The sequence below is a fragment of the Microplitis mediator genome, chromosome 9 (assembly GCF_029852145.1).
Source record: "Microplitis mediator isolate UGA2020A chromosome 9, iyMicMedi2.1, whole genome shotgun sequence".
In the NCBI taxonomy this organism is placed as follows: Eukaryota; Metazoa; Arthropoda; class Insecta; order Hymenoptera; family Braconidae; genus Microplitis; species Microplitis mediator.
The window spans coordinates 14089959-14117885 of NC_079977.1; the positions used below are offsets into that span (position 1 = coordinate 14089959).

At 30.9% G+C, this 27927-nt stretch overlaps 2 protein-coding genes across 2 annotated transcripts; both read right to left on the reverse strand.

The window, feature by feature from the left end:
• Window positions 1-16896: 16896 nt before the first annotated feature.
• LOC130675198 (bolA-like protein 2) lies at window positions 16897-27024 on the reverse strand. Its single transcript, XM_057480740.1, has 3 exons — window positions 26880-27024; window positions 20611-20705; window positions 16897-17037 (listed from the first exon to the last, which is right to left on the reverse strand). The coding sequence occupies exons 1-3, from the start codon at window positions 26940-26942 to the stop codon at window positions 16932-16934; spliced, it is 264 nt and encodes an 87-aa protein (XP_057336723.1). The 5' UTR covers window positions 26943-27024; the 3' UTR covers window positions 16897-16931.
• On the reverse strand, window positions 25087-27019 carry LOC130675194 (dolichyl pyrophosphate Man9GlcNAc2 alpha-1,3-glucosyltransferase). Its single transcript, XM_057480736.1, has 2 exons — window positions 26880-27019; window positions 25087-26770 (listed from the first exon to the last, which is right to left on the reverse strand). The coding sequence occupies exon 2, from the start codon at window positions 26743-26745 to the stop codon at window positions 25102-25104; it is 1644 nt and encodes a 547-aa protein (XP_057336719.1). The 5' UTR covers window positions 26746-26770; window positions 26880-27019; the 3' UTR covers window positions 25087-25101.
• Window positions 27025-27927: the final 903 nt, after the last annotated feature.

A 27927-nucleotide genomic window follows, 5' to 3' on the forward strand; every position in this document is an offset into this window, starting at 1 on the left:
ATTATAATACATAAAAAAAAATACTCAAGTTGAAATAAAAGATGAATTTAAAACAAAATCTTTCATAATTATCCAATTTATTGATATATTAATGATAAATCATTAATCAAAATACATATTTCTCTAATTAAAGATATCAATATTTGCTCTGAGCTTATCTGTACACAATGGCGCGAAATTTAAATTTTTTAAATGTATAACCCTTAGGTTTACTCTCATAAATTATTTATCAATTTTTACAATATCTTAAAATAATCGCTTTGGTAATAATATTTTGTATTTTTATAAAATACTTTATCATAAATAATAATAATTATAAACTTATTTTAAATTTTTGACGTAGATAAAATTATCCTCTTTTGAATCTGAATTTATTAATTCAGGTTCAATCACAGTATCTAACTGAATCAGCTCTTTTCTTTATGAGCGGAACTAGATTTTTTACCTCCGCAATTTTTTGGATAAAGAACAGCACTAGCCATTTTACGGTAATCATCATTCGTTGTGTTACGTCCTGGAGTCGTGTCGGCTTGTGAGTTGCCGGCGCGAATTATTTGAATTGGACGTGACTGTAGATCTTCGGATACGGGGTAGTTCTCGAAAGCTCGAAATAACTTGGTCGTGATTTAATGAATAAATATGTTTGATTTATTCATATAAAATAGAATAGTCGAAGAATTTGGATAAATATACACTTGAGTTTACAATTATTATGTGACAAATAACTTCGTGTCAAAAGAATAATATAATTAAATTAAACCGGGAGTTTTACTTGCGTGTTATAAACCGCACTACTAATATTTCTGGTTGATGTGAGAGTGTACGAGTGTGAGCTAAGCTGAGAGAGTGATGCATTGGGCATCGGCTTTTTATATCTTTACATGAGCCAACACCCTAGAGAAAAGTGGGATAAGGTTTTAGGGCCTTATTCCCAAAAAGAGGGAGTTTCGTTATCATCGTTCGACGCGGATGCTGTTGCGTCAGCAGTCGGACGATGTTTTTCAATGTTTTCACTTTTTCGTGGAAAAACTAATTTCACTTTTTATATTCTTTTAACAGTCATTATTTGTCGTACAATTATTCTTATCTATTTTTATTCATTAACATTCTTTTAGAGAAATTGTCGATGATGAATAAATATTATAATGCATTAAAAATATCTTATCTATTTGACTATTTTTAAGTGCATACTTATTAATATTTATTATAAAGAAAATATATTATTATTCTATTATTTAAATATATCGATTTGGCGGGTCTCAGGTCGGTCTATTATTATTTAAGATTTAAAAATTGGCAGAGCCATCTGATGAGCAGGCTGGGACGTAACACCTCCCCACCCGGTGGACAAGCGCCCCGCTTGTTTTGGGCCTTATCTCTCATCGAAAAAAAAAAGTAATTTTTTTTCTGTTTTATACAATAATTTTCATTTCAAAGTTATGGAATCTGTGTACCGACCTGTAGCCCATTGATCAAATGCTTAATTATTCTAAATGAAAAACATTGTACATCTATTAAGATATTAACAGTTACTGTGTTAATTTTAGCAATTAAATTGGTATTTTATATTGTGGTGGGAAATTCCATATATTTCTGTCTTTGTAAAAAAAAATTTCGTAATATTTGAATTGTTGAAGTTACTTTAATTACTTCTCATATTTCCATCGTTTGCAGTTTATGAATTATAAGATACAAAGAAAATGATAAAGAATTTGTTAGCTGAAAGCAAGTGGTATCTAAGTTTCGAATTTCTGGTAAAAAAAATTATTTCGTTCTAGGTTTGCATACGTTTATAGCTACTTGTATATGGATTTTTGATACTTTTTTCATTTATTTTTTTTTCTTTTCCACTCGATACATTTTCATAATTATGTATATTTTTTTTGGTAGGTTTTTTTTTAATTTTTGCCTTATTTATTTTTTTGTTTAACTTGCGATTTAAATTGTAACTATCTACATCTCATGTATATACTTATTTGTTGTTTTGTTATGAAAAAAAAGTTACAAAAAATTGTATCTTTCTTTGTTGTATATTGCTGTCCTAGATGTTTTATAAAAAACAAAATTTCCATATTTTTCTAATTTCTACTGATTTTCAATTGTATAAAAAAAATTGATTATTGTGTATGCTATTGTTTTAAGGTCATAAGTTCGTATATGCTAAAAGAAAAAAAAACTTATGTTACATTTTTCTTAAGCCTATATGTTATATTTCTATTGAAGTCTTTATATTGTTAAAAATAAATAATTCTTCCGTCATTTTTTTTTTATATATAATTTTTCGTGTTAATTGTATAATCAAAGAAATTATTTTTCAAAGTTTCTCAGCATTATTAGTCGATTTCAATTAGTAGCAGTTTTTTTTCTAACTTATTTGTGTATATTTTTATTATAAAAAAAAATTTTTTATTCATTTCATTAATTTCAACAATTTAGAAGAAAAGTTGTCTCGGCTGATTTTTGTGAATTTTCATGAGGTTTGCTTGCTTATATTTTTGTAAATTTAGAATGAAGGTTAGTCGTAGGACAGAGAGGTGAAAGAAAAATATATATTTTAGTGCGCTATTTTCGCTCGATCGCAATGAATAATTTTTCTTTTCCCTGGCTTATATTCTATTTCTATGTCATTTTTGTCTGGTAGAATGTCTGTCACTTTGTAAGGGCCTAAATAATTGTCATCAAATTTACCGTCTTTCTGATTTTTAATTAAATAAATATTTTGACCTATTTTAAACTTTACGGGATTTATTTTCTTATCGTATCGTACTTTGGATTGTAATTTTGAATTTTCTAAATTTTCTCTTGCTTCTTTTCTTGATTCTAACAATCGAATTGCAAGTTCTTTAACGTAATCCACGTAGGTAGGGATATCATCTAAATATGAAAATTCTGATGGTAATCGCGCTTCTTTACCAAACACTAATCTATATGGTGTAAATTTCGTACCTTCGTGTACGCTTGTATTATAGGCAAAAGTTGCATGAGGCAACCATTTATCCCAATCGTCATGACTTGTAAAATGTTTAATATAGTCTGTTAAAACTTGATGGCTTCTTTCCAGAGAACCATTCGATTGAGGATGAAAAGCTGTTGTTTTTATTTGTTTCATTTTAAAAGTTTTAGCTACCCAACCCATTACTTTACCTATAAAAGCTTGACCTTGGTCTGTCAAAATTACTTTTGGACAACCATGTTTTAATATGATATTTTCAACTAGTGCTATTGCGATATCTTTTGCTGTCATAGTTACTAAAGGTATTGCGAAACAATATTTTGAAAGGTCATCTTGCATCGTTAAAATGTATGAGTAACCGTTAGCTGATGTTTTATTCGGTACCACAATATCTAATGCTACTTTATCCCAAATTTCTGCGGATTTATCAGTAATTACCATTGGTTGTTTTGTTTTAATTCTTACTAATTTCTTTTTCTGATAACTGATACATTTTCTAACAAAATCTTCAACATTTTTTTTAATATTATCCCAAAAATATCTTTGTCTAATTCTATTGTAAGTTTTAGTGACACCTTTATGACCTGCCATTGGGGTCTCATGATTTTCTGCCATTATCTTTTGTCTCTCTTCTACTGGAGGTATTATTATTTGATCTCTACAAATGATTATTTTAATATCTGTCCCTTTAAATGTTTTAGCTATAACACTTTTAATTTTTGACCATACAGTTTTGGATAAATTACTTCGTCCCTGAGAAACACTAATTGATTTTAATTTTGATTTTTCCATATATAATTTTAAATTTTTAATAGCTGTACAATAATCTTTTTCGGTAGCCACATCTGTGCTATTATTTTGAATAACTAGCCCAAGTACCTTTTTTTTTGATGTTCCCATTTTGATTACTTGACCTACTTTATAATCAGCAAATGGACTCAAATTTAAATATCCTGACAATAATAATTGTTTTCCTATTTCGCTTGTAACAGGACCGTCTGTATTAAAAAAACATAAATAACTATTTTTTTGCATTTCTAAATTGTCTCTAGTCTCTATTATATTATCGTTACTAAAGTCGTTCGACATTACTGAAACTACGGATGAATCATCGTCAGAATCTATTTCTTCGTTAGATAAATTGTCGTTCGCTATTATTATCGCATCGTTGTTTGAATTGTTTTGGTTTCCGTCTGAATTTAATTGTGTCAAATTTTGTCGTGTGTCTACGTCATTATCAGATGAATTTATTTGTTCGAGTTCGTCAAAATTTTGGTCGTTAAATGAATGTGTTTGTTCTATTTGTTCAAAATTTTGGTCGTCAACTGAATTTATCTGTTGAGCGGAATTTAGGTCGTTGAATGAATTTATTCGTTCAGGCGATTTTGAATTATGATCAATAGGTGAATTTAGTGTAGGATTTGGTGATTCTTTACGTGAGATATTTTGTTGTGAATTTACTGGGCTTAGATTTTCGTTTATTGTTGACAATCTATTATTATCCCGTTTACTATTTAAATTTTGTTGACGTTTAATTGCTTTTAAAGTAACCATTATGTCTGGCAATTTTGGTTGTGAATTTTTACTAATTGACTTTCTCGTTTTATTTTTAAAGTTATTCGCAAGATGTTGTATTTTATTTGGAATCTGTTTCTGTGAATGTGTGTGTTCGTCGTAATCTGTACAACATGAACATGTTTTGATTTTACGTTTCCTAGTTGATCTACGTAGTTCTGGTGTAATTTTATTAGTATGTGTTTGTTCCGTATCAGTGCCATGAGGTCTGTTTTTGTCTGTATTATTTAAATTTGGGTTTGTTTTAGTAGTATTTGTTTGTGTCTTTACTGTATTTTTATTGACTATTTTTTCCTGTGTTAATGTGTTGCTTTTGGTAGTTGTTGTTTCGTCGGGTGATTCTATTATCATGGGTTCTGTTGTGAAAGAATTTTCCATTATGTCATTAGTTGACACATTTATTTTATTTTCTGGTTCGTTATGAATTAACGCGGAGACGTCCATAATTCTTGGGTGATCGCCTCCTTCGTCAGAAGACCATGGGATTGCACCTCCCATGTCTTTATTATTTACGGATTTGGGTTTAATAGGAGTTCTAGGAGTGATAGGGATTGTCTCAATTGGTGATTCAGTACTAATGTCATTTGAATGTTCGGAATATATTTTTGAGTCAGTCATTTCTGTTTCGTCAGTGTTTGATTCGTCGTCTGAAGTTTCTGGAGTTATTATTTTGTCAATTTTTTTGCTTTGTTTATTTACTTTTCTACGTGTACGTATTGCTGGAGAAGGTGTAAATTCTGCCATCTTAGTCGTTCTTTTAATTTGAGAAGGAATAGGTTTATTTTTATCAATTTTTGTATTTCTCTTATCTGTTTGTATATTTAGGTCTGAATGTGTGGATGTATTTTGTGTTCGTACGTTTGGTGATAATGATAATGGAGTATTTGTGTTTTTGTAACTTTTAGGTTTCTGTGGATTTAGAGATTGAGGTGATGGTGTTAAATTACGTGAATTTTTACGTTTTGGAGAATTTATATAAGACAACCCGAAATCAGTTAAATAAGAATCGTCACTTAAACACGAAGGGTTATATTTCATGAGTTTTTTTCTCAGAGCTACCGCATCATAAATGTCTCCTGATGACGATGATACGTCAGAGTAATCAGGGAGATTTATTGATTTATTTGATTCTGGATTTGATAAAACTTTTGAATTTAGTTTAGAATCTTTATTTATTTTCGTTTTTTCGTTAGATTTATTTGTAGAATTTGAATTTTCATTAGAGTCTAACTTGCTTTTATTTTGATTATTTTTATTTATTAAATTGGATTTTAGTTCTTGAGGATTATTTGTATTTATTTTATTATTTTTATTTTTACTGTAATCAACTTCGCTTAGTGATTCAGTACTCGAAAATTTTTCATATGGATTATATCGTCTGACGTCAGATCTTTTCTTTTTTAAATTTTTATTTTTACCGATATATCCGTTTTTATTATTTTTACCTAACCGCCGGTCGCTAGGGTAGCTAATCCTATTGCCGTCGCTAGTGGGTTTGACGACTGGGTCTCTAGGCCCAACCGCTTGAGTTTTTGACTCAAGAATTTTTCGTTTTTCGACCGAATCTTGTAGATCGACCGCTTGAGTATTTTGCTCAAGAATTTTTCGTTTTTCGACCGAATCTTGTAGATCGACCGCTTGAGTATTTTTCTCAAGAATTTGAATTTTCGAATTAATTTTTCTAACTCTGTCGACTGAGTTAGTTGCAATTTTTTTATCGCAAATTATTTTATCATTTATAGTATTTTCCTCTGAACTTAATTTATTTTTATTATAATTTTTATTATTATTTTTCAATTTTAATTTTTCATTCGAGCTGCTTGACTCTGAATTTTTATGATATTTAGATTTCTTTTTTATAACTTTACCTTCATCTGAAGGATCTGAAGTCCTTAATCTAGCGATTCCTGGTTTACCGGGTCGCCATTTAATTTTAATAGGATACGTTTCACGGTTTTCGATTATTGGATTACGCGATAAAGCGTCCGCGTTTGTATTTATTTTTCCCGCCTTATATAACACAGTGTACTCGAATTCTTTAAGCCGTTCTCTCCATCTCATTACACGCGATGTTGGGTCATTCATATTATTTACCCAAACTAGCGGTCTGTGATCGGTGACAAGAGTGAACTCTCTGCCATAGAGATACGGTCTAAAGGTTTTCATACCGAATAAAGCTGCAACCATTTCTTTTTCTGTGGTTGAGTAATTTTTTTCATGTTTGTTAAGCACACGAGAAGCTGTTGCGACAATTGTGTCTTCGCCAATTTTACCCTGTGAGAGGATTGCTCCAACTGCGTAGTTAGATGCATCGGTCGTTAATATAAATGGTTTTGAAAAATCTGGATATTGCAATATCGGAGCTGTACATAGTTTATCCCGCAAGGTTTCAAAAGCTACCTGATGTTCAGGCGTCCATGTAAATCTTGCGTTTTTACTTGTAAGATCAGATAGGCACTTAGAGATTTTTGCGAAATCCTTAATAAATCGCCGATAATAACCAGCAAGTCCGAGAAATTCTCTCACTTGAGTCGTACTTCCGGGTGTTTTAAAACATTTAATTGCTTTTATTTTATCCGGATCAGGCTTGACACCGTCGGCAGATATAAGATGGCCCAAATAGATTACTTCTTTTTTTAAGAATTCGCATTTATCGGCTTGTAGAGTTAAATTCGCACTTCGCAAGCGTTCGGCTAATTTATTGAATTTAGTGTTGTGTTCTTCTAGAGAACGTGCGTAAATAACGATATCGTCTAAGTAAACAAAGAGATCAGCTCCTTGTAACCCGCGCAAGACTAAATCCATTAACCTTTGGAATGTTGCTGGAGCATTTTTAAGTCCAAATGGCATTCTATTAAATTGATAATGACCATGAGGAGTTGTAAATGCTGTTTTGTGTTTATCTTTAGAATCTACTTTCAATTGATGAAAACCGGATTTTAAATCAAATACTGAAAAATAAATCGCACCACCTAATTGATCAAGAATATCATTTATCAACGGTAGTGGATATGCATCTTTAACAGTTTTATCATTTAATTTGCGATAATCAATTACTAGACGCCATCTTTTATTGCCTTTAGAGTCAGCCTTTTTGGGTACTATCCATAAAGGAGAATTATACGGTGAGGTCGAAGGTTCAATTATATCCATTAACATTAATTCCGTTATCTGTTTTTCTATTTCGTCTTTCTGTGCAGGAGGGTGTCTGTATTGTCGAGTATTTACAGGAACGTCATCGGTAGTAGGTATAGTATGGGTTGCTGTCTCTGTCGCGCGCAGTGGTTCTCCCGGAATGTGGAACAGGTCAGCGTATTTCTCTACAAGAGAAACTATTGCTTTACGCTCTTCCTCATTCAAATGTTCTAAACGCAAAAGTTTTAACACCTTATCAACACGATTTTCCCCGGCCGTGGTACTTTTATCGTATTTGTCTGTGTCATCTTGCGTCAAGCTAGTATCCTCGTCTTCGCTTGTCCCGAAAGGGTACAGAGGAATTACGGGTACTTTTACTTTAACATCTTTATCGAGAGTATTAATCGCGTACAAATGAGCGATACCGTTATTATTACTTACTAAAGCTTCGCCTGCGTAAATACCGTTTTCAAATTCAATACGGGGTGTATAACCCTCTTCTAGTTTACTATTTACTCGAACAAACATTGCTGTTTTTGTACGAGCTTTTAAAACGAAATATTCTCCTTCTGTTAATGACATTTGTAAATTATTTAAGCATTGAAATGTTACCGTATTATCTACTAAATTTATTATTCCGCCATGTTCTCGTAAAAATTCCATGCCGAGTATGCCCGTATAATCTAAAGGAAATTCATCTGGTATTACGTGGAAATAAGTATTTTTATTGAAAATTTCTATTTTTATTCTACCTAAAGTGATAGCTTCAGAGACACCATTTAATTTATAACAATAAGATTCATCAATTAATTTTTTATATTTTACTTCTCCATATTTAATCAAATTTAAATTACACCCGGTGTCTATTAAAATTTTTCCATAACTAGACATTATATCCTTAGATCTAAGCATAATCGACGTGGGCTTATAGTCAGTTGCTATAGCACCTACGGAATAAGTTTTTGATGGTAATCTTAGTTTGGGTGTGGTATCTGGCGCTGCGCTGCTACGTTTCCCATCGGCGCGCCTGTACGAGGAAACGTTTTGTCGTTTCCCGTATTCGTATTCTGATTTGAATTTAACCCGTCGCGTTTTCCTTCGTTGTAAATTTTTCTACGGCAATTATTAACTGAATGACCATTCATATTGCAATAGCTACACTTTAAAATATTTTTATTTGGATCTGGTCTTAGTTCAGTTTTATTTTTATACATTAAGGCTCTACATTCGTCAATATTATGGTTATTTCTTTTACAAAATTTACAGAATTTAATGATTTGTTCTATTGAATGATTTTTATTTTGATATTTATTTTGTTTTTCTGCGTAATTTTGAGTATTATTATAAGAATTCTGACGATAATTATTTTTATTACTATTGTCCCGAGTATTTCGAGGGTCAAGTTTGTTATCTGAAGGAATATGATAATAATCTTTACTTTCTTTTGTAGCATGGGAGTCATATACTTTGAAAAAGTTGTCAACATTTTTCATTTGTTGTAGTTGTCTTTCTACTTTTTCGGCAGATTTTGTCGCAGATTCGAGGTCTGGATATCTATCCTCTTGTAAGAAAATAGCAAATTTCGGGTGTAAACCTGACATAAACGATCGAATTGCGGTTTCTCTAGCTAGCGTAGCTTTTTCTATTTTATTTTCCCCGTCGGTATATTCGATTTCTGATAATGTACTTTGTAAGTGTTGACTTACTCTGTAATTAAAGTCTATAACGCGTTCGTTTGGGTTTTGTCGGAAATTGTCAAATTCTTTCATCCACAATGAAACTTCTTTACTATGTCGAAAATGTAAATTTAAGAATGAAATGAAATCTTCAATTTTTGTCGGGTCTAAATTGCTAACCCTTTTTAAAGGTTCGCCTTTACATTTGGTCTGTAATAATTTAACTAGAAATTCTTCGTCAATTTCGTCTTTAAAAAGTTTTTTAGCGTTTTTGCATGCTTTAGTGAATGATTCTATCGGGTAACCGTCTTTTGTACCGTCAAAGTCCGGAATAGTTTTCAAAAAGTCTTTATAATCTATTTTATTTCCGGTGATCAAATTTTTTGTGAAGTTAACGTTTTGAGGCGTTTGGTGTGAAGCACCTACGGGTGGATTTTTTTCGAAATGTGATTTTATTTGATGTGCAATGGCTGCTTGACAATTATCTTCAAATTTATTTTTCATTTCTTGTTTTTCTGCTATTAATTGTTCGATTTGTGCTTTTAATGCTGTTACTTCGTTCTGGGTCTCCATAAGGGAGGTTTCCATTTTTTCGATGGTCATTTTTATTTATATATATATATTTAAAAGACAGAGGAAAAAAAAAATTCAACAATATAATTGACTTACTACTTAATTGAATATACAGGTATAAGCTGCTAGTACGCTGGTGATCGTAATCGCTGCTGTCGTTGTTATCGCTGCCGTTGATCTCTCTGCTAGTGCTGTCGTAGTTTTCGTTGATGTTGATAATGACGATATGCCCAATCGCCGTAGGAAAATTTTCAATTTCTTGATGATTGAATGATGCTCGTAGAAAATATTTTCAATGTATATATTCGATGCTGTTATTATATATTTATGATCTCTTGATGTTTCTTGATTTTTATTTTGTTTTTTTTTTTTTTTTTTTTTTTTAAAAAACTCTCACTTTTATTTTGTTAAAAATTTATTAAATTTACTTCGGCTTTATTATTTATTTTTTTTTATTAAATTCTTGATATTAGTTTTTAAATTTTATTTAATTTTTGTTAATTACTTTTGTTTAAACTCCGCGATTTAATTTTGAATTTTAATTTAAATTTTCACAATTTAATTCTCGTATTAAAAAAAAATTTTCGAAATTTTTACTTCAAAAATATGTGTGTTTAAAAAATTTTCTGTTTTTAAATTTACTCACTGTGGTGAAAAATTTTCTGAGTTACGGAAAAAAAAATTTTCCGGATTTTTGAATTCTTCGTTTGAAATCACCAGGCTACTTCGAGGCTGTTCGAGTCCGTCGCTGCCACCAATTTTAATTATATATAGTTGTTACGTCCTGGAGTCGTGTCGGCTTGTGAGTTGCCGGCGCGAATTATTTGAATTGGACGTGACTGTAGATCTTCGGATACGGGGTAGTTCTCGAAAGCTCGAAATAACTTGGTCGTGATTTAATGAATAAATATGTTTGATTTATTCATATAAAATAGAATAGTCGAAGAATTTGGATAAATATACACTTGAGTTTACAATTATTATGTGACAAATAACTTCGTGTCAAAAGAATAATATAATTAAATTAAACCGGGAGTTTTACTTGCGTGTTATAAACCGCACTACTAATATTTCTGGTTGATGTGAGAGTGTACGAGTGTGAGCTAAGCTGAGAGAGTGATGCATTGGGCATCGGCTTTTTATATCTTTACATGAGCCAACACCCTAGAGAAAAGTGGGATAAGGTTTTAGGGCCTTATTCCCAAAAAGAGGGAGTTTCGTTATCATCGTTCGACGCGGATGCTGTTGCGTCAGCAGTCGGACGATGTTTTTCAATGTTTTCACTTTTTCGTGGAAAAACTAATTTCACTTTTTATATTCTTTTAACAGTCATTATTTGTCGTACAATTATTCTTATCTATTTTTATTCATTAACATTCTTTTAGAGAAATTGTCGATGATGAATAAATATTATAATGCATTAAAAATATCTTATCTATTTGACTATTTTTAAGTGCATACTTATTAATATTTATTATAAAGAAAATATATTATTATTCTATTATTTAAATATATCGATTTGGCGGGTCTCAGGTCGGTCTATTATTATTTAAGATTTAAAAATTGGCAGAGCCATCTGATGAGCAGGCTGGGACGTAACAGTTGGCTCAAAAGAGATACAGTCGTTAACAATTCTTTGTTTCGATAGTAGTATACTGTTCATTGTAAACGAAACTATTTTGTTTCTTGTTTTTGTTTTTACTAAATTAATAGTGCTAAATATACGCTCGCATGTCGCATTAGAGTGAGGGAGAGAAATTACTCTTTAGACAAATAATGATAAGTTTTTAAATGAATAAAATGATTGATCACTTTCGCCACAATTCAGAGGATTATGCCAAAAAATATCTAAATCATCATTGACAGTCATATGGGATGGTAACTCGTAATTTGATAATTTTCTCCATTCGTCATCAATCAATTGTTTTTCATTTGAAAAAACTAAACGAGGTAGTGCGTCCATCAATGGAAGAAGACTTGGTATCAAGGTTCTAGTCTTTTCTGCCATAGCATGAGATGGTTTAAATGCAGACATTTTTTGTAAAACTACACTTTCAAAATCGAATCTTTCGTTTATTTGATAACAGTCCATACTCAGAAATTCAACACAACCAGTTAAAAAATCTTTTTTAAGATTATTGTTAGAACTAATTTGGAGTTTGTTTAAATAGTTTGCAACTTTTATACCCAAATAAATCTGATTTTGTGGTAAAAATTGATCCTTCTTAAGAGGATCTAAGTTTTCGATATTAGCTTTGTTAATATTGTCTCTGTTAATATAACACTTTAATAATTCTTCCCGATGAAAAAAGATTTTATACAACCGTATAAAATTATATACAAAAAATGGCCCGATCCAATTGTATACAATTCTATACAAAATGTATTCAAGTCTATATAATTATATACAATTCTATCTATTTGCAATATATAGAATTGTATATAATTATATAGAATTGTATACAATTTGTATAGAATTGTATACAATTTTTATACAGTTGTATACAATTGGATCGGGCCATTTTTTCTATCCAATTATATATAGTCTATATATAATCATAAATAGTTTATATATAATTATATATAGTCTATATATAATTGTATAAAATCTTTTTTCATCGGGTTTATAAGTTGAATTGATTGATTCATATAATAACACAATAACAGGTTTATCAGATTGAAATAGTTGATTAAGATCCCTCGCGGATTCGGGGTTACTGTGAAATCACAGTGAAATCACAGTGAAATCAATTTTACCGTAAGTTTACTGTGTATTGATGGTAATTTCATAGTGAATTCACAGTCGTTTTGTGCCATTTCGTCACTCTGGTTATATAGTAATTTTACAGTAATTTTATGGTAGTTCCATAGTGATTTCACTTGTGATTCTTTTGTAGGTTTACAATTAAATTACCATACTTTCATGATAATTTTACTGTCGATCAGCTATCGATTTATGGTAACCCAACAATGGTAACACTGAGGCTTTATCATGGGTTCACAGTCAGTTTATCGTGATTTCACTACGAATTCACTGTGATTCCATAGTAATCTGATAGTGTTAACTCTGTGACTTTACAATAGTTTCACAGTCAGTTCATAGTGGTTTAACCATGAATTTACCGTGATCCCATGACAACCTAGTAGTATTAGCACTGTGACTCTATGATATTTTCACAGCAAATTATTAGTGTTTTCTCCATGATTTCACTCTACTTTGATAGTGATCTGATACGGTACATCTATCATTAATCCAATTTCAAAATCAAAAATTGAATTTTTAATGTCATTAATCGATAGAAATGGAATTAAAAAAAAAATAAATAAATAAAAAAATTGAATAACTTTTTTTTTAAAACTGTATAAATTGAATTTAAACTACTGCAAAAAATAAAGAGAACATCATTTAGATTAAGATTTCAATAGTAAATATTTATTATTTATCATAATTTAAAATAAAATATTCTTAAATTAAGAAAACTTGATGATTTACAAATGAAGGCAAAAATTTTTTTTGATAAATATCGAATTCTTTTAATTTTATAGTATTTAATAAAATAATTTTTCTTATAGCTTAGTCTTGAGTATATATAGTATTGAATAGCATGAAGTAACAGATTAAATATTTAGTTCTGAATGCGTGTGGTGGCCGAGCAGGCTAAAGTACATGACTTAAGCTACTCTCAATCGAAAGGTCGGCAGTTCGAGTCCCATCATGCGTTAAAAAAAAAAAAATTCCTTCTTTACCGAGGGTAAAAAAATAGCAGTTAATCCTCCAGAGGAATTACATGAAGTCGTACAAAGGGATACTAAATAATTTTTTTAAACAAGAAAAATTATTTATTGAAAAACCAAGATTAGGATTATTGTTGCTATTATAATATTATTATTAATTTTATTATTATTATCTTTGAATCAATAAATATAGGATCTCAATATTGCCCCTAAATCTCGATGAAAACTAAGCAGATCCAGGATTAAATGATTAAGAAATCACAGTAATATTACTGTCAATTCACAGCGATATTATTGTGATTTCACGAAGAATCTATAGTAAGACTGCTGTGAAATCACTGTATGATCACGGTATTATTACTGAGAAAACATGACTGCAGCACTGCAGATCCAGCATAAACTGATAGTGAAATCACTGTAAATACACAGTAATACTACTGTCAACTTACAGCTATACTACTGTAAATTGACTGTTATGCTATTGTGATTCTACTATGAATCGATGGTGAAATCATCATAAAATTACCATCGGATGATAATTATCACACAGTAAGCAAATGGCACAAAGTTACAGTGATTTCACTGTCATTTCACTATGGGTTCACTATCTTTCCACTATGATTTCACCGAAATTTCACCATGATTTCGGAGTAATCTCGAGTCCGCGAGGGGATAAGTAAATTTAGGTAAAACCCATTCCAAGAATAGATAATACAATTCTATTAGTGGATCTCTTGAAGCACTTGCGATATGCGATACAGAATGTAATCTTTCGGTCAGCAACTTGCTTGTAGAATATAATTCTAATGCATTCCACTGTTCAATTACACCGCGTAATTTGATTGCTCTCTACTACACCCAAATCAGTTGATTGATTTTAATGATATCGGACGACAAAAATTAATTTTTGTTTAGCTAAATGTAATTTTTCAGTTCAAAAGAAAATAATAAGCTTCAGGAACTTGAAAATTACTAATAATAACGTTTTCAAGCTTTTTACTGCTTGCATTCTTATTGTGGCTATAGATTTACGCCAACTTAAAGTTCATGTTGTACTCATATTAGTCAAAACTTGGAACAGCAGAACTTGACGTAAACTTGATGTTAACCTGACCGAAAACACTGAAAGTCTGAACTTACCATCCATGGTCGGTCATGCATGATTGAGTATAGCTCTGCTAGATTAGACATGGTCATGCATGTTTATTCTCAGTCAAACAGATTCACGTATAACCTATTCCTCCTCATGCATGATCAGGCATGACTTTACATGAATCATGTTTGATCATGCATGCTAATTTTTTCCCGAGTAATGGGAATGCTTTTCGTTGATTATTTTTGAAACATTTAATCAATAAGTCAAGATAAAATTAAAAAAAAAAAATTATCATTTTTCAATTCTGAGTTTTAAAGAAACATTAGGAATCATCGTAAATTTATCGAGATGAATCAGCTTCGTAGACACTAGATGGGCTTTAGAACACGACGTTCGTAGATTTCGAGAGCAGTCGCGGGAAAAATTTCAAAAGTTTTTTTCAAGTTATAAACACTAATTATGGAACAATACCGACATTATAAAGTAATTTAAAGTTGAATTATGTTTATCATTTCTGTTACATAATTTTAATGACTATTTTTGATGAAGCCTGATATACCTGAATATTCGCGTCCCGATTATGCTTGCTCATGACTGATGATCTCTTCTTGGGATTCAAAGGTGTCACAAAACTCACGTTATTATAATAATTTTCCCTTAGGTCCCACTTAGGTCCCACACAGAACCCAATGGGAAAAAATGACTATTATTTTTCATTTTCACGGTGGGTTTTCCCACTAGGATCCCCCACAAGCCCCAATAGGATAAAACAATAATTTAATTTCTTCTCGAGTAGGACTTCCCAGTTGGATTTTTATTGGGTCCTCATATGGATTTCCCTATTGGGCATGCTTTATTGAATCCCAATGAGGTCCACATGTATACTTTGGGCGATCCCACAGTACTTTCTAGTCGGGATTTTTGGTGTTTTTAAAAACGCTCTGTTGAAAGTTCTCGAAAATGATGTCTTTAAGAACCCTTTATAAGATTTCTTGAAGACGCCTCTTAAACAGAGGTCTGATAAGACGACTTTTAAGCCACTGTAAAGTTATTCTAATTTGAATGCCTCTGATTAAGAGAAACGATTCGAAACGATTTTCAATGCTAAATGCCCATAAAAAGGGCGATCCAAAAGTATTGAAAAGCATTAAAAATTTTTATTTTCTAATCATTTTAAGTCGTTTTTTTTATTTATTTACAAATTTACCATGTATGTAGGCGTTGCCTGTCACATGGTATGCAATATTTACTCAGCTCATTTTTCCTGTACCTAGTTTTTTTGTGCAGCTGTGGCCCAACTTGTGCTTATACTGTACTGCATCATCACGGTGATGCCCGACTACCTCCCCTTGCAATGGAGGTGAAGTAGCTTAAGAAAACCACAGAGAAAACCTAGCCAGTACAGTTCGGTTTGGGTGAGGCTCTAGCGATCAGTAAAATTCTCATTTTACCGATCGATAGATCTTAATCCCGCGCCTAACGGTCAGCGACCTCCGATCGAGCTCAACGTGTGGCTAAGCGGTCACCCAACCAAGCAGTGATCATGCTCGATGCTGCTTAACTTGGGTGATCGCCCGAGCCACATGAGAACTGATCGGCTGCCTCAGCCGCCTTAATCATTTTAAATCGTTTCTTTTAATAAGGGGATGTCGAGGTTTGGTTCGTGTCTCCAAGCTGATTATAAATTAATCTATAAAAACTAATTTTCTGACTAAATTCAAATACTTTGAAAATCAGAAATCTTGCAATCGCCGTTAAGCCAAGAAAGTTGGTAATCCACCAAGCGTCCCTTAAAGTTTAAGGGCCGTCAACTCTTTCTTTTGCTTATTTCATTATGCATGCATCGTTTTTTCGTTCTTGTATTCTTATCCTTACGCTTACGGTTAAATTACATCTAAAATTGTCAATAAATATTTGAATTGTGACGGTCAGTACATACTGTGTCTCCGCGCAACTAGTTGACGCACTTTTATTTTCTCGCACCTATCTATTTAAAACACCAAATCATTTTTCCAAATCACCGTCACAAAATTTTGAATTCCCTGGCGGATCTAACTTACCGTAATTTACGGAAAATCCACCGTAATTTACGTTAGGGTTCCATTCTTATGTTGTAATAATAACAAAAAATTGTAATGATAACTTACACAAAGTCAAGATTAATTGTTTTTATTCAATTTTACAATTTTTATTCATTGTTGTGCTGGCGACTTTCCCATTGCTCAGGAGTTAATGTTATTTGCGAAAAAGCATGAATTTCTTTCAATTCTTCCTCCAAAATTGAATTGACGAGTCTAAAAATAGTATAGAATTTGTAATCATTATTTATAAGCGTCAAATCTGAAATATTATTCGATAAATATAGTATTTAAATTTTACTATGTGATATTTTGTTTCAACAGAAATAAAAAAAAAAATTTGGAAAATCCAAAAGCGCACGACTGAAATGTTCATATTATATTTTTATTAACTACCGTAAATGTTTCGCGCGCGTCTCGTTTTCCATATATTAATTTCAATGTATATTGCTGTGTCAATTGTGTATATTTTTATGCTGTTTTCAGCTCTTAGCCAATCACGTTACGAATAGTTTGGCTTCACATATTTTTCATGTCTTTTATATTATAAAATAGGGATTAATTTTATTATTATATTCCCATATAACAATCTTTTTCAATTCTTGAGCAAGTCAGTTCTCAAGATCTATAGGTGCTAGTGTCTTTTTCTACGTTTGTGTCTTGCTGCAGATACTTGTGACCAGATTTAAATTGCAAGCCTAGCACAAGTCTTACACAAGAAATTCGTGCCAGATTATAACTCACTTCTGAAGGAAGACTATGGTTGAAACTAGTTGCGCAGATGGCTTGCTCAAGGCTCAAAATTGACCTTGAGCCTTGAGCAGATCTTGAGCAAGCAACGCGTAAGTACCTGCCGTGAGTCACTGGTGAAACACATGCGCCAGAAACTTTTCAACTGCACCGTATCTACGATATCTTCAATATTCTTGTGTACAATGCCTTGAGCAAGTCATACATAAATCTTGACATAGCTGACGAGTTCCTGATCAGGACCTCGTAAGAATATCTCTATTAACAAAAAAGTTATTTGCCATCGGGTCAACCTGACAAGCTCCCGATCAGGACCTCGTCAGAATCTCTCTATTAACAAAAAAGTTATTTGCCATCGGGTCAACCTGACAAGTTCCTGATCAGGACCTTGCCAGGATATCTCTATTTAAAAAACAGTCATTTGCCACCGGGTCAACCTGACGAGTTCCTGATCAGGACCTTATCTGGATATCCTTATTCAAAAAAAAGTTATCCCATCCCTTTAAATATTTCATTTACAGGCTAAAAATTTAACAAAGTACAAAAGAATATTATATAAAAATCACGTTAATCATTGTAGCACAGATTTTTTACTTCTTTATCAGTTATTCTTTGACATCATAATGAATATTATATTTACACTTTCAAGATCACATGTGTATGTCAGCCCAGTGGATAGTATCGAGGACTTTGAATCGAAAGGACGCAGGTTCGAGCCCAGCAGTTATCGGGATTTTTTCATCAATAAAAAATATGTTTACTTTATCTAATTAATGCTCTCAATACAATAGATAACATTCTTGATCAAATTAAAATTCTCTTATTTTTTTTTTGCAATTTAATATTTTTTAAAAAATAATTACTAATAAGGCAATCCTGATGAGGACGTGATGAGGATATCCTGGTAAGGTCCTGATAAGGCAATCCCAATAAGGACCTCATGGGTCTTAAGCGTTACATCCATATCAGGATCCTCGTCAGGATACCCTGATCGGGACCTTATTTGAAATAAGGTTAACCCGATAAGGACCTCGTCAGGCCCTTATGAAAAATTTTAGTCGGGTGTATTATTCATAAGATACGTGCAGTTGAACATTTTACAGTAGAAAAAATCTGAAAACCGCCTGACCCTGCGTGCCAACCCCAAAACTTCCTGCTGTTTTTGAGCTCAGGGAGCTCGATTTATTTGAATTATTATGTAACTAACTCAAACTAAAAATGAAATTGTGCATCTATCAATTAAATTTAAAGATCAAATATTAATCAAAAGTAAAAAGCGACTGAGGCAGCCGTTCGGCACGCGCGTGGCTCGGGCGATCACCGAAATTTAGCATCGAGCATGATCACTACTTGGCTGGGTGACCGTTTAGCCACACGTCGGGTTCGAACGAAGGTCTCGGACCGTTAGGCGCGGGATGGAAGATCCAGTGATCGATAAAATGGGAATCTTATCGATCACTGAAGCTTCACCCAAACCGAAACTGTACTGGCTAGGTTTTCTCTGTTGTTTTCCTACGCAACTACACCTCCATTGCACAAGGGAGGTTGTAGGGCATCACCGTAATGATGCAGTACAGGATAAGCATAAGTCGGGCCACAGCGGCACAATGAAGGCAGAAAGAGATGTAACCGGGATTTGGTTATTATTACAACATCATGCTCGGGAAATAACTAGAACCTGGTGGCTGCCTACGGTAACTGGACAACGAGGGATAATTGAACATCTTCTTACACCAATTGGAAATTGCCACGAGGCAAAGTTGCAGGACGCATGCGCTAGCCTGGAGTACGAGGTAATAACTAACTCGCCGAGGGGCAGAACGGACAATTCTGTGTCAGCTACAGTTGAGCTCACCTCGCTTACCATTGTTATACTGGTCATCATATATATTCATTTCTACTTGATACCTGTTTGGAATTAATTTGGAAACAGTCTACGTCCATTATACACCTTGTGGAAATATTGTGGAGTCCAGGAAAGCAGTGGACTTTGTCTGGTCGGAGTTCGTTTGGTTGGAGTTTTGGAGATTTGGAATTTTGTTAACGCCGGAAACTTGGAGATGTGGACCTGGGCTGATTTGGATGCGAAAACGTGAAAAGATCGCTGAGTCACGAGACGTAGATGTCTTCAACTTATAAAGTTTATATAAATTAATTCTTACTCTGGTAAGATTGAATATCATTTGGATTATATAAATTGAATTTATCATAAATAATTACTCTCAGTTGGAGAGCATAATTAAATTGGAAGTTGTATTAAAGTCGAGAGTGAAAATTAAATAATATTGTAATTGAAAATTATAAAGTAAATTCAAGATAAATTGTAAAGTCAAGTCAGTGTTCTGTGCCGCCATTTTGGCGTCAGTAAATTATCAAGGTCAACTTCACTCTCACTAGCTTGTGTCGTTAATTATTGTCGCGGTTTTATTTAATTAATTATTGTAAAGTGGGGTCTGTTGTCTGGGAAATATTGGTTAAATAAAAATTGTCATCCATTTTCATATATATATCACATATACAAGTCTCTTATTTGATAAGCTTCCTATACTCTCAGAATTTCTAAATATTCCTTGTGACCAGGATCGGGTATTCCCCGCCCTGTAGAAGAGCTAGTCACAAAACAGTTGATTTTATCAACTGAATCTAATCTTGGCTTCCTGGACAGGGGGTCACACCCTGGACTGGGGGTCTCGGTTATAGAGAAGTAAAGCAGTTGCGATATAAAGGCAAAAAGTGTAAAAGGCCGTAATTGCGGCTATATACTAGAAAACTATTGAAATTAAAAAAAAATAAAAATTATTAACTAAAAGTATTATTGATATATTTATTTTTACGAAACTTTTAGATGCTTAAATAAATTAATTATTAACTCATGCAATGTTATTACTAAAAATATGATTCTTGGACCATATATGTTATGAGAGTTTAGCTGTGGCAGGGTTTATAACCAAGAGTTTTTCTTTACGACATAATTCGTTCGGGCGGCAATATTAAAATCTATAAAGTCTAAAAAAGTTGTAATATTATTTTTTTGTTTACCTATGGCGTTGCAATAAAGATTTCCCTTGAAATTTTTCGGATACGATCACTACAGAAAATTTAGAGCCACAACCATCAGATTGATCTTCAACTTCCTACAATATAAAAATTATCGATATATATGTCGTATATAAAATTATCGATATATATGTACGGAAATTCATTATTCCATCAAGTTTTATCACATCGTAAATAAAATCATGTTAATTTAAATTTCATTATTAAATACTTAAATTATTAAATTATTATTATTAAATATTTCATTATTAAATTCATCATTAAATACTATTAAATTATCAGTGTAAAACAGATACATGCATAACAACAGTGCTATCAAAGGAGAGGCTCGGAACTTTTAGAGTCGTAAATGTACACACAATACACACCCATTTTTAAAGTAGTATATGTATACGTGACGATATCTTTGAAAGAAATCAATCAATTTCAAAGTGCTTTGCGGCAATCAGAAGGCTTCATTAAGACTTAGAACTGAGTAGATTTTGAAGTCGATCGCCCTGATTAAAAGAAATGATTCGAAACGATTTGCAATGTTAAATGACCACGGTCAAGTAGATTACACACTATACGCAAAATAAAAATTTAAAAAATTTTCAACTTCCCGCTCAGAAAATTGAAAATTTTCAAAAATTCGGAAAGTTATTGTTTTCAACCCGATTTTCGAGAGTCGAGTTTTCATTAGATGTCGACGTTTTGAGGTCTTCTAAGCTATTCTGACCATTTTCAGAATAATCTTTGAGTCTGTGTATAAGGAAAGTCCTTATTTTGAACATTTTCGAATTTTTATGATCCCAGAGGCTTATGTGGTTCGAAATAAATAAAAAAAAAAATATCCTCAAAGTTTCAGGTCTCTATCTCAATTTTAACCTGTGCCGCACAGCGATGTAAGTTTCCCATTTAAATAACACGGGGTTTTTGGCATTGAACGATTAATTTTTTATTCCGGCTAAAGGAATTGTTCGAAAAATTTGAAACTCTGTAGACTTTATCCTTATATTAGCAGCTGCTCCTCAGAATTTTTACAGATCTTCAGCTACTATAATTTTGGGGGTACAGCATGAAAAAAAAGAAAAAAAAAAATTTTTATTTCTATTTAAAAATTTTTTTAAATAACATATCAAATCACTCTACATCCTTATCAGAAGTTCTTATTTTTTTTCATTCTCGCACCTAAGTGGGTGAACGGCATATCTTTGTTGCACTAATACAGTAATCAGGAGCTTTGGACGAGTTTTTCTTATGAACAAATGAATATTTGCAAAAAATTAAAACGCACTTTGCTAAATAAGACAATAGTGCGTTAATGTGCAGTAGTGTATCTTAAAAGGATTTTTCGAATTTATTACGATCACCTCTCAAAATGGTTTCAATTATAACAAGAGTTACCGCAAAATTTTTTTTGTGATTTTTTCAAGAAAAAATTTTGTTTATGCTATTTGACTTTGTGTCATTTTCAAAAATACATAATGCATTCAATTGACATCTGAGATCGGTATATCTATGCCACTAATCATATTACGCCTTAGTTTAACATTCAATAAATATTATCAATAAATTAAATTTCTTTCAATATTTGCTTAAATAAGTTGATCACCGTTGTTTATTATTTGTTTTAAGAAATAAATAATAAACAAAAGGTTGATAGTTTTGTGTATTATAATATCGAAATAATTATTTATTTACAATTTTCTAACTATAATAAATTATTAATAAAATCGATCTTTTTTATAAATAAATAAAATAAATTGTAAAAATCACGAAAATGAAAATTGCGGCACGTGGTCCCGTTGGAATTAAGAGCTCAAACTTTGAGGCAATTTTTTTTCTTTCGTAATTGAAACCGTTTGTAAGGTGATCGTAATAAATTCAAAAAATCCTTTTAAGGAACACTTTACTGCACACTAATGCAAAGTTCCTGATTACTGCATTAGTGCAACAAAGATATACCGTTCACCCACTTAGATGCAAAAATGAAAAAAATTAAGAACTTCTTATAAGGATGCAGAGTGATTTCATATGTTATTTGAAAAAAATTTTAGCTAAAAATAAAAAGAAAAATTTTTTTCTTTTCTTTCATCATGCTGTACCCCCAAAATTATAGTAGCTGAAAATCTGTAAAAATTCTGAGGAGCAGCTGCTAATATAAGGATAAAGTCTACAGAGTTTCAAATTTTTCGAACAATTACTTTAGCCGGAATAAAAAATTAATTGTTCAATGCCAAAAACCCCGTGTTATTGAAATGGGAAACTTACATCGCTGTGCGGCACGGGTTAAAATTGAGATAGAGATCTGAAACTTTGAGGATATTTTTTTTTTATTTATTTCGAACCACATAAGCTTCCGGGAGCATAAAAATTCGAAAATGTCCAAAATAAGGACCACCCCAGTGTATATGGGGCATTCCACGCCAAATCGACCATTTTTGAACCCGACCCCTATAGATTTGGCTGAAAATTTTTTCTCTTTTTCTACCCCATCAAAAACGTTTCTCATAATTTTTTCAAATTTTTTCACCCTACCGAAAAAAAATTATAAATTTTTGAAAAACATGGCTTTTTTTATTTTAAATAGCTATAACTTTTTCAAAATTCGACTGATTGGGATATTTTTTTTTTTTAATTTTTGTTTTTAAATGTACTTTTCGAAAATAAATACAAAAAAATTATTGCAACCTATTTTTATAATTTTTTTTGTAGATTTTTAGGAAAAATCAAAAATTTGTCGATGTTTACCATTGTTACGTCCGATTGATTTTTATAATTTTCAAAATAATTTATTTTTATTCATAAAATTTTTTTAACATACAATGAGCCACGCGAACAGCAAAATACCTGTTAAGGGAAACCTTAGTGGGGAGAATAATGCGTGCGCCGACCAAAATGGAAAATATGGAGGGGCTGATAAGAAATTTAGGGCCCAGAAACAAAAAAGAGACTCTCTCTCTCTTCTGGCTGCGATCATCGGAGTGTGCACAAGTTTTTTTTTATTTATACAATGAAGAAAAAGAAAAGGAAAAGAGTTTGTTAAACGTGTATAAGTACTACATCATGAATTCGCATAGAGAGAGCAGGTACAATTAAAATATTAAATAAATTGAAAATATTCAGTTTTAAAATTGAAATATTAAATAAAAGTTTAAAATGTTCTATTAATTATATCAGAATTATAGAATAAAAATTCGAACACGTGTAGTTTAAAATTGAAATATTAAATAAAAGTTTAAAATGTTCTATTAATTATATCAGAATTATAGAATAAAAATTCGAACACGTGTAGTTTAAAATTGAAATATTAAATAAAAGTTTAAAATGTTCTATTAATTATATCAGAATTATAAAATAAAAATTCGAACACGTGTAGTTTAAAATTGAAATATTAAATAAAAGTTTAAAATGTTCTATTAATTATATCAGAATTATAGAATAAAAATTCGAACACGTGTAGTTTAAAATTGAAATATTAAATAAAAGTTTAAAATGTTCTATTAATTATATCAGAATTATAAAATAAAAATTCGAACACGTGTAGTTTAAAATTGAAATATTAAATAAAAGTTTAAAATGTTCTATTAATTATATCAGAATTACGAAATAAAAATTCGAACACGTATAGTTTAAAATTAAAATATTAAATGAAAGTTTGAAATGTTCAATTAATTATATCAGAATTACAAAATGAAAATTCGAACACGTGCAGTTTGAAATTAAAATGTTATTTGAAAGTTTGAAATGTTCAGTTAGTTATATCAGAATTACAAAATTAAAATTCGAGCATATGTAATTAAAAATTAAAATATTAAATGAAAGTTTGAAATGTTCAATTAATTATATCAGAATTACAAAATGAAAATTCGAACACGTGCAGTTTGAAATTAAAATGTTATTTGAAAGTTTGAAATGTTCAGTTAGTTATATCAGAATTACAAAATTAAAATTCGAGCATATGTAATTAAAAATTAAAATAGTAAATATAATTTTGAATCTTGTAAATCAAAGTCGGCTGACTAGCCACCTGTCTTTGGATTATAATTGAAATTTATTTGAATCAGGGGGTAATTCCAACATTATAATTAAAAGCATAATCTCTAAACATCAACGTTTTTGTAATCGAATTGTTAATATAGTTAAAAATTAAAATTAAATATTGTTTTATTAATAAAAAAATAAACCTATCCTCCTCAATAAAAGATCTCTGGGGTTCCCGGTCTATAGGCTTCGGCTTGGACCAAATACCCACTAAATCATTAATTTATGTCTATCTGACATAACACCATTTTTTATTTTTGGTTTTTTTTTTTTATATAAAACTTTGACATTTTCTGCAGATCCTTAAATTTTTTCAGAGTGATGTTTTTTGATCCACAAAACAGATCGACACCGTAAAAATATTTTAAACTGGTTATTGAAATTAATTGAAGATATTTCATACTTGAATTAACAAAATTTATTAGTCAATAATATCAACAACATTTACTATTCACATTTAGATAAATGCTTCACTTTCTTTGTCTTTGAGCGTAGTGTAAAGATTTGTTTAATATTAAAATATACAAAAAATAACAAAAAATGTCCACAAGAATAGACTGATATAAAAAGTGGGAACAGATCTGGAAAGCGACGTGGAGGGTCAACAAATCTGATTACTAAAGATAATAGAAATATTCCTACTATTGATGAATAAAAAAATGTTTTTTTCAATTCAAGAAATAATTGTATAAAATGAGAGAAGTATATGTTTGATATGGAGTTATTTATGATTAAATTATTTTTTTTGCCAAGATTAGATTGGTTTTTTTCTTTTAATTCTGTTCGTTTTCTCATTGTAAAATTTTCATTTTTAAGTTTTGTATTGAGATTGAATTCATCAAACCATATCCAAAAAATCAAAACACCATAAAAAATCATTAAACTAAAATAAGCACTAAATAAACCGTCTTTTATTAATAATGGTAATAAGCTAAATGTTGAAATTATTAAAAACCAAAAACATGGAAGTGGATCATAATGAAAATAAATTAATACCGGAATAGCAACTAACAAAATTGTTTTTTCGTGTACTTGAAATGAGAATAGATAAAAAGCTAACGCACTATTTATTAATGATAAAATAAACTTTTCAGCTGATGGATTTAAATAAATATCAAGACAAGAAGGGAGAGAAAAAATTACAGTAGTAAAAAAGCAAATTTTAGCTAATTGCAAATGATCAAATAATTTACGTAATTTCATAAAAATATTAATAGTACACCAAATATTAGACACTTTATCTTCAAAAACTCCACGACTAAGTGGAAAAAGTCTGATAACTACATCGATGAAATTCATATTTCTTAAAAATGGCAACCAAATTACAGAAAATGTAATAATAACAGTAAGAGATACGCTCACAAAAGATTTTAAACATAATAAAATAGATTTTTTACGATTTGGTGTACACTCACTAAGAATATAAAAAAAGATAGGTAATGCATGATATAGCTCCATTTGTTTATAATTTAACGCTAAAACAAAAAAAAAAGATCCAAGTGACAAAAATTTACGAATTATTAATACTACAGCTAATAAAAAAAATCCTAATGAAATAGAGTTATACTGAAAATGTCCGTGATCAATAAGGATGATTCCTGGATATGCTAAAGCTGTTAATATTGTGAAATGCAATTTTTTAAATCCAAATATATTATTTTCTTGGATACTCCTAAACTCAGAAATAGCATAAAAGAAATAAAAAACAATTGCCGGAACATAAATTATTAAATCAGTAATTAGAACAGATAATCGCATAAATTGTTTATGATCCGAAGATTCGAAACCACGCGAATCATGTAATTTGACAAAGTCGGGGTTAATATCATTTGCGATATTTCCAAGAATTAAACTATGATATGCTGTTAATGGTGGATAATCCAATCCCCAATACTGTAGGTCATTATCAGTGGTGTTAGAATACCATTGATTAAGCGGTAAATTAAATGTTATTTCCTGCCAATGACGTTGAGCTTCGTAATCTCCATGCATCGGTGGATTTTTCCTGCCACTATAAGGATGAAATGTAACGCACCATCTTAACAATATTGTCAATCCAATCACCAAACCAATTTTAATATTTTCTCTCATTTTTCACTATTTTTTACATTAAAAACTGTAAAGCAGTGAAAATTTATACATCAGAGCAACATAATTGTGTTTTTCTCAATTTTTATTTTTATTTTGTTAAATAAAAATCTTTAAAGATAAATAATGATACTCACAATGTGTGAAGGATCTAGTACTTTAGTTAGTTTATTTTTAATATAGTCTTCAGAATATGGCATTTCAAATCGAGTGTATTTTCTCGTAATTGATGTGTTAGAATCTCTTAATAACAAATCCAAATCCAATATCTTGTGTTATAAGATAAATATATTTATATTTTTAAAAACCCGGTAAATTATATGAATACAATTCTTTTTTTTTCTTGTTGGCTATCATTCAAGATGTACCACGTGCCAAACGAATATGAAATACAAATGCGGAAAACGTATTGGATGCTATAAAAAAGTGTCCTAACGGAGATTTTGTTATGTCTTGTGTCCTCATTGGCTTCAGGTGCCTCCACCTGTTAATTAATTAGTGAACTTGAAATACATAAATTCCCTAATAGCCACTTTTCATTGAAATTGACGGTAATTTGACGTTGAAATTACCTGAAATCTGCTGCCCGAATTTGCAGACTATTTCGCAGCAAAAGTTAAAAATAAAAATTGGCGGTTGATTTTTCTTCAATTTAAAGGTAAACTTGTACGAAAAAAAACGGTCAGTAATGTTCATTCTTACCATTTCAGAAGGTAAGCAAATTTATACATAAAATTGTCTACAAGTTGAGCGTTAAAATATCCTTAGCAATTTTTCAAATCAAATTAACGATAAATTGACATAAAATTTGCCTGAAAATTGACAACAAATTTTTTCTAGTCAACTTTTAAAATGAATTTGCATTCTAATTCGGGTAGTAAATTTTCGGCAAATTGTAGAGCAAGTTGTAAATAAATTGTCGTCAAAAACGGAAAAGTCCGAAGTTGACGGACATTTGACGAAAAATTCAAGGAAACTTTTGTATGTAAACTTTTGCTAAAGCAAACTGTGCTATTGGGGTAACTTAGGGTTAAGGTGGCAATCAGGATAGATAGTAAAATCAAGGTAATAGGGATGGGCGATATTGAAAGAAAACATCGATATCGTAACATCGATAGTTTTAGTTTTTTATTATCGAGTATCGATATTTTATAAAAAAATATCGATATATCGATTTTCAACATC